We start from the raw sequence: 15328 nt of genomic DNA on the forward strand, positions 1-15328 counted from the left end.
ACTGTGAAAACATAAGATAAATCTTCAAACACCTACTAAACAATTACCATATGTAAAGGGTATCTGGATATTTATACTCAGCCCCCACAGCCACCTGAACCCAATTATACAGAGTTGCATCCTACACTCAAAATAAACACTTCAACCACAGATTCTCCGAAAAGTGGGGGAGAGAAATCAGAGCGCAGGTGACTCTGCCCACCACGTTACTCGGTGGGCAAAGGCCCTGGGGTGAGGCTACAACAAGCCCCCCTGGTTCGCTTCTCACGCCGAGCACACCTCACCACGCGGAACCCAAGCGCAGTGCTGCAAGAGACGTATTTTTTATACGGCATGCCCCCTAAAACCAACAGCAACTGTTTCACCTGCTTCTCAACCACAGACAGAATATTTCGACAGAGGCAGAAAAACTAAGTATGTCAGATGCTCTGTACTTAGAGAAATTCTTCACCACGGTGCCTTTCTAAGGACTTCCTGAGAGTAATTGTGACGTGTTTTGCCTCACGTGCTGACTTTAGCACCTAACCTTCATGCAAGATGCACGTTAATATTTATGGTCATCAACACCAGGCCGAGCTGTCACACCACAGATTCCTAAGCTTCCAGGTATTCTAAGTAGGAAATGTGATGTCCACCAACCCAGCCGCTAAATCCATCAACAACGTGGTGGGATGGCACTCTCGTCCGTGCTCCCTTTACATCACGTCTGCACTGCCGTTACTGAAATTATGTCAGAGAGATTCCTGACAGTTGTAAAGCATGATGCATGACCTCTGCAAAGCCTCAGATTAGAGCACAGCACTCCAGTTAATACTGTCCCACATAAACATGCTCCTTCACCAACGGGGAACAAACAAACCCACAGTGATGCGCCGATGTTGGCAGTCAGCTTGACCCTCTGACTGAACAGTTCATTCCTGTACGACAGTCTCCACACTTAGGCAATTCATGTATGTGCCCCCATAAAATTTTAAAACTTCCACAGACCTGAAGGGTAACTCACAAATGGTTGAACATATCAATGTTAACGTTCATGTATAACTGTTACATAATACTGTGAGATATGATTTAATGTATGATTTAAGTTACACAATAGATTATAATAATATAAATGCAATCAAAATAGAGGCTTACTAAAATTGGGCTATAGTGAGGGTGACCCAACGTCCCACTAGGCAAGGGCAGTCCCAGTTCAGGCCAGCGGTTTGAGAATGACACCACCCTCTTCCACCCTGATGAGTGCTCCGGTTTGAACAGTAAGTCATAGGGTTACCCTCGCTATAGCTACAGCTCTGCCAGCCAGCTCAGTCTCTCCTCCTGCAAGTTCAAAATACAAACAGAGTTGGAAACTAAACCACTGCAAGTGCCAATTCCATGAAAAAAACTTTTTTAGCACAAACTACAGTAAATACTGAGAGTTTTGACTCTGGAAGAATTGCCATCTACTCTTAGAGATGTCTACACCAAGAGTTTAAAGTACTTCCTATTGTAACCATGAACCGGAATCCTCATATTCTTTCTAGATTCAAAACATGATTTCAAAGTAATCTTTAAAATACTCAAAAGTTTAAGAAGAGTAAAACTTTTATCAGGAAAATGCTGAGAAACCAGAATCAAAGATCTTCACTTTGTTCGTTATTCAATTCCACTGAGTATTATACTTTCCTCTTTAATCTCCTAATATTTAAAAATATGTACAAGAAAATCTGTGAAAATCCGTTAGTCTGACTCAAAGATATTCAGTGTAAAAATTTTTAGAGTAGTAATAATTTGAATAGGCATTTGAAGAGTTACATTTCAAACTTCATGTAAAATGACTTAACATATAATATTACACTGATCCCACCGGATCACGACATTAATATTTAGCATCACATGATGAAGCTTTGGTGTACCGACCATGGTAACTTTAGAAAACATGGATAATTCACTGGCATACTTCTTGCCACCATCAGAGAATTTGGAAAAGATGGCTTTTAAAAGTATCATCTCCAAAGTTAACCAAATAAATTACAAAATATAGGTTAAAATAATTTTCATGACCGTGACCCAAAAGCCAAATACTATACCTGTTATATGATAGACAGAATTAAACCCAATTCCAAATCTTCCAACCTTCAGGGGGTCGTCCTTTTTCCTGCTTCTGGCTATTTCCTGAATGCCATGCCAGTCCTCTGGGGTGAAAACTGCATTGTTGTATACATACAAAGCCGGCCCTGCGTGTTAAAGTGCACATGCAGTATTCAGAAAGAAGTAAGCCGTGGTGTTCAGTCCTCTGTCAAGAGCTTCCTCTACATAAAACTGCTTATTCCATGGGAAGATGGAAAGAAGTGAATGGAATGACTGAATTCTGCATTGTAATTCCGATTTTCACAATGAAAGTAAAAACACAAACTAATGGTAAAAATAACTAGCAGGAAAAACAAAATTATTGCTGGCCAAAACTCCAAAAAGGGAAAATTAAGGATGTTATGATACTTAGACATCCAAACCACAGAGCAAATGAGGAAGTAAGAGTATAGTTATTACTTTATAAAATTTTTTCCTAAATAGCATATTTAAATCATTTTGTAAACAGGATAACCTATAAATGTACTAAGGAGACTTGCTATCTAAAAAAAACCTGGTTAATATATTATTTCATAAAGAGAAAAATAATCCTTTAGTCATGTTAATAATCACCCTGTTTGTTTTTGTCAGCCTCTGGATTTTTCTATATAAGGCATTACCTGTATAACTAAAACAATCATTAATGTGACAAATTTTAAAATCATCACTTCAGAATAATACTATCCTGTCTTCAAAGTAGCTCTTTTAAAAGGTTATCTCTGTAATTCAAAATATTTGAATTTATAATGTGAATTTATAATTCAAAATGTTTTTGGAGCACCACTTTTTGAAACTTCAGAATCTCTTAACATTCTTTGAATATGTTCAACTATAGTAATTCAACATATTTAAAAATAATTAACATTGTTCTTTTGGGGCACCTGGGTGGCTCAGTTGGTTATGCATCTGCCTTCAGCTCAGGTCATGATCTCAGATTCTGGGATCGAGTCCCTTGTGGGGCTCCCTGCTCAGCGGGGAGTCTGCTTCTCCCTCTGCCCCTCCCCCACTCACGCACGCATGCGGACACGTGCACGCTCTCTCTCTCAATAAATAAAATCTTTAAAAAAAAACCATTGTTCTTTTAAAAAGTTACTGAAGTATAACACACATACAATGAAGTGCAAAGATCTTAAGTGCACAGCTTGATGAATTCTTACAAAGCGAATAAACCTGTGGAACCTTCATCCAAATGAACCCAGAGAACCTTCCAGCACCCCCAGAAGCCTCTCTTCACACGCCTATAAATTCAAGCTCAGATATGGGGATGTTGGCTATCGCTTGTTTTACAAAAATGGCCTGGTGCTGTATGTAACAGACTAAGAATGGATAGGAAAGTAGCCAAGACTGCCAAGGGCTGAGGAGGAGCACGCAGTGGCTGAAGCGGACTCCGGATTTCAGACCCAGCTCTACCATTACCAGCTCATCACTTCCAGCAAACAAAAGTCTGTAAGGCTCAGTGTCCCCATCTGCTCGTCTGTAAAATAAGGGCGAGAACAGTATCGCCTCACAAAGTGTGGAGGCTCAAATGACACAATGCAAATGAGGGCCCAGCAAATGCCACCAGAGTAAACCCCGAAACAGTCAGATACTGGGACTGTTGTAATCATACTGTGACTATGGTATATGACATGTTAAGTATTTATGATTAGCAAAATATTGTTATAGTTCTCCTAATAAAATAAGCACCCTAATTGCCAACAGCTAACTGTAGCTGGTCTGAAACGGCATCTGGTGAACAGCGTCTGGTTCTGCCTACTCCAAACGTCCATTAAAAATACCTATGAAGACACAGAAACAGGGACCACAAAACCTCACAACACTGAACACCGGGACTGAGAGTGAACCTCTGCCAGAATCCAGAAAGAACTTACATAACTAGAAGGTCTATGGAAGGGAATTAAAAATCCAGCAGGGAACACACCACGTAACCCGGCATGCCAGGAGCAAAGCAGAGCTGCCAGCCTGGAGGAAGACCTCCCTTCCTTCCCACTGTCAACCCAAAAACCCTCTGCGGCCCAGCTGCTTTTAGAAAACATCTGTCAAGTTACAAAACAGATGCATGTTCTTACAAATTCAAACAAAGTAGTGCTTCTAATGAAGAAGAATTTCCTCCTCACAACCTCACTCTCCAAGGTTACCTGTCTCCCATCAGACCCCAGCAGTGAGCTCCTAAAAAGAAGGACACAGGCAGCAAACACCCCTGTTCGTGGAACTGCTCTGTACACTGGCTTCCAGAGCGCACCTGACACACGTGCATGCAGGCTTCTGGAGCACGCCTGCCGGACACACGTGTACACCGGCTTCCGGAGCACGTGTGACACATGGGCTAGTCAGTGACTGAACCAGGTGGCACTCAGATGAGCCCACCTCAGCCAGCAGACAAATGGATGAGGCAGCTGGATGCATTGCTCTTCACTGGCTTCTGTATCTAGCAGGCATAATCCAGTTCTTATTTCAGATTTTAATCACGGTATTATCTGATTATCCTCATTCTGGAATCATACTCATCCTGGCGATTTAATCTTGAATCTCACTGAATCTCCACCTCCATCTTGCAGGTCAATTTTAAAATACCCCAATCCACCCTGATTGAAAAGGTGCCTCTTGGTTCTGAGAGTGAAATAACAAAAGAATAAACCTCTTGAGAGAATTTTCTCGAACGAAGTTATTTATCTGGGAAGGAAAGTGAGCAGCAGGCCTACAATCTACTTTCTCCTTTTGAAAAGGAATAGGGGGAGAGGGAGGGAGAGAGAGAGAAAGAGAGGGAGAGAAGCCAGCCAAATCTCCTTGTAAACATGCTGATGACAGATCTCTGGCAAACACACTAACACTACCTGCTAGCAGAGGAGTCTAGTGGATGCTTTTAGAACTTCCTTATTATAAGTAAACCTGGAATTTACAGATTTATGAGACAGAACTCCCTGAAAAAGTCACAAGCTATTTAATTATCAGAGAAAACCGTGCACATGTTTTATGATGTATGCAATAGCTCCTTTTGTGTAGGTGATGACCTGTGTCCATCACTCAGAGGCCACCTCTGCTAACCTTAGGTCCACATGTATCCAACACATGAATGGACCTAGTGGGAGGTGCTGGAAGTCCAAGACTTCTGCACACTTCCTTCACTGTGTCTCTTAATTAATCACATCCTTGAAATCCTTACTGGTGTGAAAATGGGTGAGATCTCCTCATTTCTATGCACCTGATTTGACAGATTGAGTCTTTTGTCATCTGATTACATAAAAAAGAACAAAAACAAGGTGGACTGAAAAGTTCTCTTTTGCAAATTTAAGTATCAATAAAGGGAAACAAAACTAAGATCCAAGAAGATAATACCAGTTAAGACAACATTCACATCTGAACATAAGAGAAAGATATTCTCAAATATGCAAGAGCATGGAGGGTCCTCAACAAATATTGTTAAATAAAGGTATCAAAGATCATTTCTCCCTACTTTTATGTGTCCAAGTTTATTTTAAATCAGCTCATCTGGTAATAATTTAAAGAGCTTACTTCTAAGTATACAGCTGACCCTTGAACAACATAGGTTTGAAATGCACAGATTATACGCGGATTTTTTTCAGTAAATGTATTTTCTTTTTCTTATGATTTTAACATTTTCTTTCCTCTAGTTTACCATATTGGAAGAATACAGTACCTAATACATATAGCATACAAAATATGTGTTAATTGACTATGTTATGGGGGTGCCTGGGTGGCTCAGTCGTTAAGCGTCTGCCTTCAGCTCAGGTCATGATCCCAGGGTTCTGGGATCGAGCCCCGCATCGGGCTCCCTGCTCGGCGGGAAGCCTGCTTCTCCCTCTCCCACTCCCCCTGCTTGTGTTCCCGCTCTCGCTTTGTCTCTCTCTGTCAAATAAATTCTTTAAAAAAAATATTCAGGGGCGCCTGGGTGGCTCAGTCGTTAAGCGTCTGCCTTCAGCTCAGGTCATGATCCCAGGGTCCTGGGATTGAGCCCCACATCGGGCTCTCTGCTCTGCAGGAAGCCTGCTTCTCCCTCTCCCACTCCCCCTGCTTGTGTTCCCTCTCTCGCTGTGTCTCTCTCTGTCAAATAAATAAATACAATCTTTAAAAAAAAAAAAAATTGACTATGTTATGGATAAGATGCTTCTGGTCAATAGCAGGTTGTTAGTAGTTAAGTTGTGGGGAAGTCAGAAGTTATACACAGATTTTTGACTGCACAGGGGTCGGCGCCCCTAACGCCCACATTCTTCCAGAGTCAACTGTACTTACGTCCAAATTCAGTTAAATAATCTTGTTTCAAGTATTTTTTTTTTAAACGAGGTGAAGTCAAGGCTGGAAGCAAAAAATCCTAGACTTTAGGTAGGAGTTTGAAGCAAAACACTTCTAGGATCTCCTCACACCTTTATAGCTCTACAGTACACACATATTAATATCAGTGTGACACCAGGCATAAAATTTTCACAGATGAGCCTATTTAATCCACAAAATAACTTGGAGGCAGGGGCACCTAAGTGGCTCAGTCAGTTAAGCATCTGTCTTCTGCTCAGGTCATGATCTTGGGGTCCTGGGATAGAGCCCCACGTCGGGCTCCCTGCTCAGCAATCTGCTTCTCCCACTCCCTCTGTGCTCGCTCACGTGCTCTCTCACTCGCTCGCTCTCAAATAAAATCTTTAAAAAATAGGGGCGCCTGGGTGGCTCAGTCGTTAAGCGCCTGCCTTCGGCTCAGGTCATGATCCCAGCATTCTGGGATCAAGCCCCGCATCGGGCTCCCCGCTCGGCAGGAAGCCTGCCTTCTCCCTCTTCCACTTCCTCTGCTTGTGTTCCTCTCTCACTGTGTCTCTCTCTGTCAAATAAATAAATAAAATCTTTAAAAAAATAAAATAAAATAAAATAAAATCTTTAAAAAATAGTAACTTGGAGGCAGATTTTGTTCTTATTACCATTTATAGGTGAGCAGACTGAAATTAAGCAGGGTCGAGCCATCTGCTTAATCATGGTGCATATATATGGGGATTGGAGTGGTCGCTGGGCAAACCGGTGCCCAGTGGAGACATGCCTTGTGGTGGGCCCGTGCAGGATCAGGACCTAAACAAGAGCCTCCTCTCCACACCTGGTATCTTTCAACAGTAGTTATAATAAATCAGGGAATCCTAAAACCAGGACACCTGACTTGACACTCCTTTCTTTATAAAACTGGACAACAGTAGAGAGACGGTCTGCCCCCATCACCAAGGCAGGAGGGGTCAGGGCTAGAATGGCAGCCTCCTGGTGTGTTAGGTCTCACTGTCTTCACACAACAAACAAGTACAACTTGCCTATCACAATCTGACCAAAGAATGAATATATCAGCTCTAATAAATATTAAATATATAATGTTCAGGTATTTAACAATTAATGTTGATTACTCTCCTAAATCATAAAACATCTTTTCAAAAATATAGGACATACACCTCTTTAAAAGTCTGTTCAGGGAAGTCTGAATCAATCATTCTTATTTTCAATAACCTTCCATCATATATAGTCATTCTATTATATATAATCATATATAATCATCTGTATCATATATATTATCCTACTGACTTTTAAGTTGCACTAAAAGTTAACATTCTTTTGAACACAGCACGTCAAAGAGTAGGGCAGAGGTATCAGGAGTTGATTGGTTATAGTTCTCTTACTGCCCTTCCATTCATCGTCCTTATTCCCTTGTCTCCTTTAATCCTTCTTCCCAACCCACATTAAAACATGTCAAGGGTACCCTAAAAGTAGAAAACAATACTTCTTTCTAAAATGCAGAGAAGTGTTACATATGTGGAAAGGGTGTCCTTCTGTCTTGCTAATAATATAACTCACGTTCACTGAATAGAATAAGAGGCTTATGTGTTTATGTTGTTATTCTGAGTTTCAACATTTTTACTCTTTGTTCTCTAAAAATACTGACTTACAGACTCCCATCCATCAAAAGCAGAGAAAAACATCTGAAAAAGTGGAATTAAGTATGCGAAGAAATGCAGTAGGCATGGTAATTAGACCATTCATCAGAGTATTGTAAAACACTAAAAATTACCTGTCAACACATTAAATGAACCTTGTTCCTAATTCTCGATTCTTACCCTGATATTGTGCCATATCTTTTGACCAAAGAGTCTCCGTTCCATACTGAGTTTCATCATATAAAAATTTAACTTCGGTGGCCCCCGCATCTTCTGCATTCTGAATTAATTCCTAATCAAGAAATACACCAAAAAATAATATTTAATACTACAGTAATCTGCTCATCTGCCCATTTACCTATAACATTTAAAAAGAATTACATTTAAGTAACAGAAACCCACAATTGGCATCTTTACCTTTAAATCCAGTGGGGCTATGACTGCAAGTAATTGCCACAAGCATTGAGAGGATGGTTGAGAGCTTGTGAGTCCTTCTCCAATTATACACCTAAAATGCGATTTTTAACTTGCTATCTCCTTGCCCCCAGTACAAATCCTGAGACTATAACTCTCTTATTCACAATCTACCCAAAGCCTTCATTCAAAAGAAAGTACTCCATTTCTGAAAGTAGCATGGATTGTTCTGTTTCTGGGACAGATACCTTCTTCTCAAAGTAGTTACCAAATACAGACCTTTCTTTATCACTTCCTTATCAAACTTACTTTCTCTTTGGAAACATGTACGTATGTACTGATTAGTATTCTGCATTCTTGAGAAGTTGGGTTATGAACCTGTCTTTCCCCTGCACTAAAGCTGAAAGCTTCTTCACAGTCAGGACTGACTCATTCCTTTCTCACAAAGAAGGTAGTAGTGTTACTTGTTTGGTGGATGGGTGGTCACACCTCTGCAACGTAGAAAGCAAAGAGCAAACTACAGGATTTATAACCATAGGTAGCCACAAAAAAATCCTCAGTCTCAACAATCCCAATCACTTTGGCATGCCTACCAAAAACAGGCTGGGCTCTGGTCCATTTGAAGGGAGCACCAGGCTCTGAAATAATTTCAGAGTCCAACTCTTAAAGCCAACACCATAACCATCAAACCTGAACTCAAGATATTATCTCTTGTTTATTGTGGACCTTGTCTAAAGCAAAGTCAACAGATGACAACTGCCTGGAGAAGCTCTGGCTTAGACCAAACCAAATCAAGTGGTTATATTTTAAATGGATGGATCTTTAAAACACAATAATTCACCCTGTATTATTCACCCTAAATGAGGGGAGGGAGTGGTGAGGACAGACAAGAAGTAAGAAGAGCTTATATTGATCCTCTGGCAATGCCAACAGCAAACCCTACAAGAGACTCCTTTTAGACCTAAAGACACCTACAGATTGAAAGTGAGGGTGTGGAGAAGCATCTATCATGCTAATGGTCACCAAAGAAAGCCAGAGTAGACATACTTATATCAGACAAAAGAGATTTTAAACCAAAGACTGTAACGAGATGAAGAAGGGCATTATACCATAATAAGGGGTCTATGCATCAAGAAGATCTAACAACTGTAAATGTTTATGCCCTCAACTTGGGAGCACCCAAACATATAAATCAATTAATAACAAACATAAAGGAAATCACTGATAATAATACAATAACAGTAAGGGGACTTTAACACCCCGCTTACATCAATGGACAGATCATATAAGCAGAAAATCAACGAGGAAACAATGGCTTTGAATGACACACTGGACCAGATGAACTTAACAGATATAATCAGAACATTTCATCCAGCAGCAGAACACACATTCTCTTCGAGTGCACATAGAACTTTCTCCAGAACAGATCACATACTGGGTCACAAATCAGGCCGCAACCAGTAGAAAAAGACTGAGATGATACCATGCATATTTTCAGACCACAATGCTATGAAACTTGAAGTCAACAAGAAAAAATTTGGAAAGACCACAAAAAATGGAGATTAAAGAATATCCCACTAAAGAATGAATGGGTTACCCAGGATATTAAAAAAGAAATTAAAAAATACACAAAAGCAAATGAAAATGAAAACACGACAGTCCAGAACCTTTGGGATACAGCAAAGGCAATCCTAAAAGGGAAGTAAACTGCAATATAGGACTACCTCAAGAAGCAAGAAAAGTCTCACAAAAACTAACCTTACACCTTAAGGAGGTAGAAAAGAACAGCAAAGAAAGCCTAATGCCAGCAGAAGAAGGGAAGTAATAAAGATTGAGCAGAAATAAATGATACAGAAACAAACAAACAAAAAAACGAACAGATCAATGAAAATAAGGGCTGTTCTTTGAAAGAATTAATAAAATTAATAAACCCCTAGCCAGACTTATCAAAAAGAAAAGAGAAAGGACCCAAATAAATAAAATCACAAATGAAAGAGGAGAGATCAGAACCAACACCACAGAAATACAAACAATTATGAGAATATTATGAAAAAGTATATGCCAACAAACTCAGTAATCTAGAAGAAATGGACATATTCCTAGAAACATACAAACTACCAAAATTGAAACAGGAAGAAATAGAAAATTTGAACAGATCCATAACCAGCAAAGAAATTGAATCACTAATCAAAAATCTCCCAACAAACAAAAGTCCAGGGCCAGATGGCTTCCCAGAGGAATTCTATCAGACATTCAAAGAAGAATTAATACCTATTATTTTCAAACTGTTCCAAAATATAGAAATGGAAGGAAAACTTCCAAACTCTGAGGCCAGCTTTACTTTGATTAAAATCAGACAAAGACCCCATTAAAAAAAAGAATTACAGGCCAATATCCCTGATGAAAATGGATACAAAAATTCTCAACAAGATACTAGCTAATAGGATCCAACAATACATTAAAAGAATTATTCACCACGATCAAGTGGGATTTATTCCTGGGCTGCAGGGGTGGTTCAATATCCGTAAATCAAACCATGTGATATACCACATTAATGAAAGAAAGGATAAAACCATATGGTACTCTCAACAGATGCAGAGAAAGCATTTGACAAAATACAGCAGCCATTCTTTTTTTTTTTTTAAAAGATTTTTATTTATTTATTTGAGAGAGAGAATGAGAGACAGAGAGCGCGAGAGGGAAGAGGGTCAGAGGGAGAAGCAGACCCCCTGCTGAGCAGAGAGCCCGATGCGGGACTCGATCCCAGGACTCCGGGATCATGACCTGAGCCGAAGGCAGTCGCTTAACCAATTGAGCCACCCAGGCGCCCATACAGCAGCCATTCTTGATAAAAACCCTCAACAAAGTAGGGACAGATGGAATATACCTCAACATCATAAAGGCCATATACCAAAGACCCACAGCTAATATCATCCTCAATGGGAAAAACTGAGAGATTTTCCCCTATAGTTAGGAACAAGATAGGGATAGCCCCTCTCACCATGACTATTTAACATAGTACTGGAAGTCTTAGGCTCAGCAATCAGACAACACAAAGAAATAAAAGGCATCCAAACTGGCAAGGAAGAAGTCAAACTTTCACTATTTACAGACAAGATACTCTATGTAGAAAACCCGAAAGACTCCGCAAAAAAAAATTGCTAGAATACATGAACTCAGCAAAGTCACAGGATATAAAATCAATGTTGCATTTCTATATACCAATAATGAAGCAGCAGAAAAAGAAATCAAGGAATCAATTCCATTTATAATTGCACCAAAAACCATAAGATACCTAGGAATAAACTTAACCAAAGAGGTAAAAGATCTGTACTCTGAAAACTATAGAACACTTATGAAAGAAATTGAAGTGGACACAAAGAAATGGGAAAAAATTCCATGCTCATGGGCTGGAAGAACAAACATTATTAAAATGTCAATACTACCCAAAGCAATCTACACATTTAATGCAATCCCTATCAAAATATCACCAGCATTTTTTTAAGGTTTATTTATTTTAGAATGAGAGTGTGTGCACACACGTGAGTTGGGAGAGGGAGAGAAACACAAGCAGACTCCCCATTGAGCTCGGAGCCCAACACAAGGCTTAATCACACAACCCTGAGATCATGACCTGAGCCAAAACCAAGACGCCCAACTGACTGAGTCACCCAGGCACCCCACCATCACCATTTTTGTATGGAACCAGAAAAGACCCCAAATAACCAAAATAATGTTGAAAAAGAAAACCAAAGCTGAAAACATCACAATTCCGAACGTCAAGCTCTATTACAAAACTGTAGTCATCAAGACAGTATGGTACTGGCACAAGAACAGACACAGATCAGTGGAACAGAATAGAAAACCCAGAAACGGACCCACAGCTATATGGTCAAATAATCTTTGACAAAACAGGAAAGAATATCCAATGGAAAAAAGACAGTCTCTTCAACAAATGGTGTTGGGAAAATTGGACAGCCACATGCAGAAGAATGAAACTGGACCACTTTCTTCCACTATACACAAAAATAAATTCAAAATGGATGAAAGACCTAAATGTGAGACAGGAAACCATCAGAATCCTAGCAGAGAACACAGGCAGCAACCTCTCTGATCTCAGCGGTAGCAATTTCTTACTAGACACGTTGCCGGAGGAAAGGAAAACAAAAGCAAAAATGAACTACTGGGACTTCATCAAGATAAAAAGCTGCACAGCAAAGGAAACAGTCAACAAAACTAAAAGGCAGCCCGTGGAATGGGAGAAGATATTTGCAAATGACATACCTGATAAAGGGTTAGCATCCAAAATCTATAAAGAACTTATCACTCAACACCCAAAAAACAAATAATCCAGTTAAGAAATCGGCAGAAGGCATGAGTAGACATTTTCCCAAGACATCCAGATGGCTAACAGACACATGAAAACATGCTCCGTATCACTCATCATCAGGGAAATACAAATCAAAACCACAAAGATATACCACCTCACACCAATCAGAATGGCTAAAATTAAAAACACAGGAAACAACAGATGTTCCCGAGGATGAGAAAGGGGAACCCTCCTACACTGTTGGTGGGAATGCAAACTGGTGCAGCCACTCTGGAAAACAGTATGGAGGTCCCTTAAAAAAGTTAAAAATTGAACTATCCTACAATCCAGCAATAGCACTACTAGGTATTTACCCAAAGGATCCGTAAGTAGATTTGAAGGGATACATGCACTCCGATGTTTACAGCAGCATTATCAATAATAGCCAAACTATTAAAAGAGCCCAAGTGTCCATCAACTGATGAATGGATAAAGAAAATGTGGTATATTCATACAATGGAATGTTACTCAGCCATCAAAAAGAATGAAATCTTGCCATTTGCAACAACATGCATGGAGCCAGAGTGTATTATGCTAAGCAAAATGAGTCGGGCAGAGAAAGACAAATACCATATGATTTCACTCATATGTGAAATTTAGGAAACAAAACAGATGAACGTGTTGGAAGGGAAAAAAAGGAAACAAACCATAAGAGACCCTTAATGATAGAGAATAAACAGGGTTGATGGAGGGATGTGGGTGAGAGGATGGGCTAAATGGGTGGTGGGTATTAAGCGAGCATTTGTCATGAGGAGCACTGGATATTATATGTAAGGGATGAATCAGTAAATTCTACTCCTGAAACAAAAAAAATAAAAACAAAAAAATTTAAAAATAAAATCACTAATGATGGAGCAATCCCCCTAATCAGCACCTATCTGATTATGACTACTTAAATTCAATTAAATATACCTAATCCTACTCTCTAAAAACATAGTAACCAAACTAGAAAATAAAATTAGGGCCAAGATGTTAAAGGCAATAAACACTAAATAAATTAACTAGAAGAAAAATGCATGATAGTTGATCTACTCTTACGGTTAATTAAGGAGTTTCCTCATTAGGCTTAAACACAAAATCTAATTTTTGCTGTATCTTCTACTATTGCTTTCTTCTATGGTTGTTCAGGTTTTGGGGTTCTTTTGGTTTTCAATGAGTGTATTCAAACTAAAAGAATACATTGTAAATAGAAACAAATAACTAAAATCATCATCCTATGAAATAAATTCTCCTAAAAGGCAAACCTCTAAGTCCAGGGGTCGAATGTGTTCATGGCCCCTGAATGTGGGTTTTGCATTATTTTGTTCGTCTGGTCAACTGCCTGGTTTATAAAGGCTCTGCAAGATGTTTCACATACCATTTATAAAATTACATTATATACTTACATAAAATGACAGAGTGTTCTTAGAGCAACACTGCGCTTGATCACAGCACACAACAACCTAATGAGTTCCTCTGCCTCTGAAACCTCATGTATTTACAATGGCTGCATTTTCAACCCATCCCATCCAGCATATGCACTGCAGGCATAGAGGGAAAGAAATACTGCTATTTAAATCTAAACAAAATTTTTACAAAGTTAAACGCTACTGGGATTTCCAACTTATTTTACTCCATCTCATTTTTACCAAAGTAAATTCACACATGTACACAACACATGCCCTACCTTAAGAATCTGCCCTCCTTCTGGATATCTTCTTAAAATGTCCTTGAGAAAGTCAACAAGTGGTGGAGTTGTCTGACCAAATCGACCTAAAATACAGAACACATTTAAAATATGATTTAGAAAAAAAATCCCATGACTGTTACCAATGGGTTATTTGGTTCCAGGACATAGTAAAATTATACAGGTTATGACTTCATACATTTTACTGCAGCACTCAGGTACAAAAAACTAAATGAGACTCAGTAGAAAGCAAAGCAGACTCAATTTATCGAATCTCAAGACTTTTAATTAACCTACAAAATTCAGGTTTTAAAAAATGTTCAAAAACAGACTATATATCACAAAAGATTAATTCAAAAGTAAAAGGCATGGGGGGTGAGGACAGGGATTGTTGCCACTTTCCAAAGCAAATGAAATAAATGGCATCACTTTGTGGGTACTTGGCCACTAAATAATAAGCCAGAGATAGTGGTGTCTATTATGACAGTGTTAATAATCTCAAACTCAACCGATGTTCTGATTATTCAGAGATCGGCATAGTCAATGTCCCAGGGGCTGTCTGGTTCAAATAGCCTTAGGCATTTCCTAACCGAGAGATTCTTAGAACTGACTGACCCGGTTGCCTTCAGAGAGGTGGTAAAACGCAAGTATAGAGAGGATGGGGAAAGAAAAACTAACTTCTCAGATGCACAGAAAAAAAAAATGTGTATATCATTAAAAAAGAACTCTGTGCTTAAAGCAATGAAATCACCACTACAAATTCATCAACATCATTTTGGCACAGTGCCCACCAGGACCGAGCCCCACCCAGCAGGACTCTGCTGCATAGGGTGTGATACCCCACACATTCTTATAATT

General features: G+C 39.4%; 1 protein-coding gene across 2 annotated transcripts in view; it reads right to left on the reverse strand.

The window, feature by feature from the left end:
• SACS (sacsin molecular chaperone) overlaps positions 1–15328 on the reverse strand; it is a 47781-nt gene that overhangs the window by 27152 nt on the left and 5301 nt on the right. Inside the window, exons 4-6 of one of the 2 annotated variants that reach the window (XM_081814728.1) lie at positions 14471–14556; positions 8202–8313; positions 2070–2216 (exon numbers count right to left, since the gene is read on the reverse strand). In XM_081814728.1, coding sequence (XP_081670854.1) covers positions 2070–2216; positions 8202–8313; positions 14471–14556 — 345 coding nt within the window. Of the gene's footprint in view, positions 1–1134; positions 1275–2069; positions 2217–8201; positions 8314–14470; positions 14557–15328 lie in introns of those variants that run through there. The other variant, XM_081814729.1, reaches the window with a different exon arrangement.

This window comes from Leptonychotes weddellii, chromosome 3 (assembly GCF_054177405.1).
Source record: "Leptonychotes weddellii isolate Sample4059 chromosome 3, ASM5417740v2, whole genome shotgun sequence".
In the NCBI taxonomy this organism is placed as follows: Eukaryota; Metazoa; Chordata; class Mammalia; order Carnivora; family Phocidae; genus Leptonychotes; species Leptonychotes weddellii.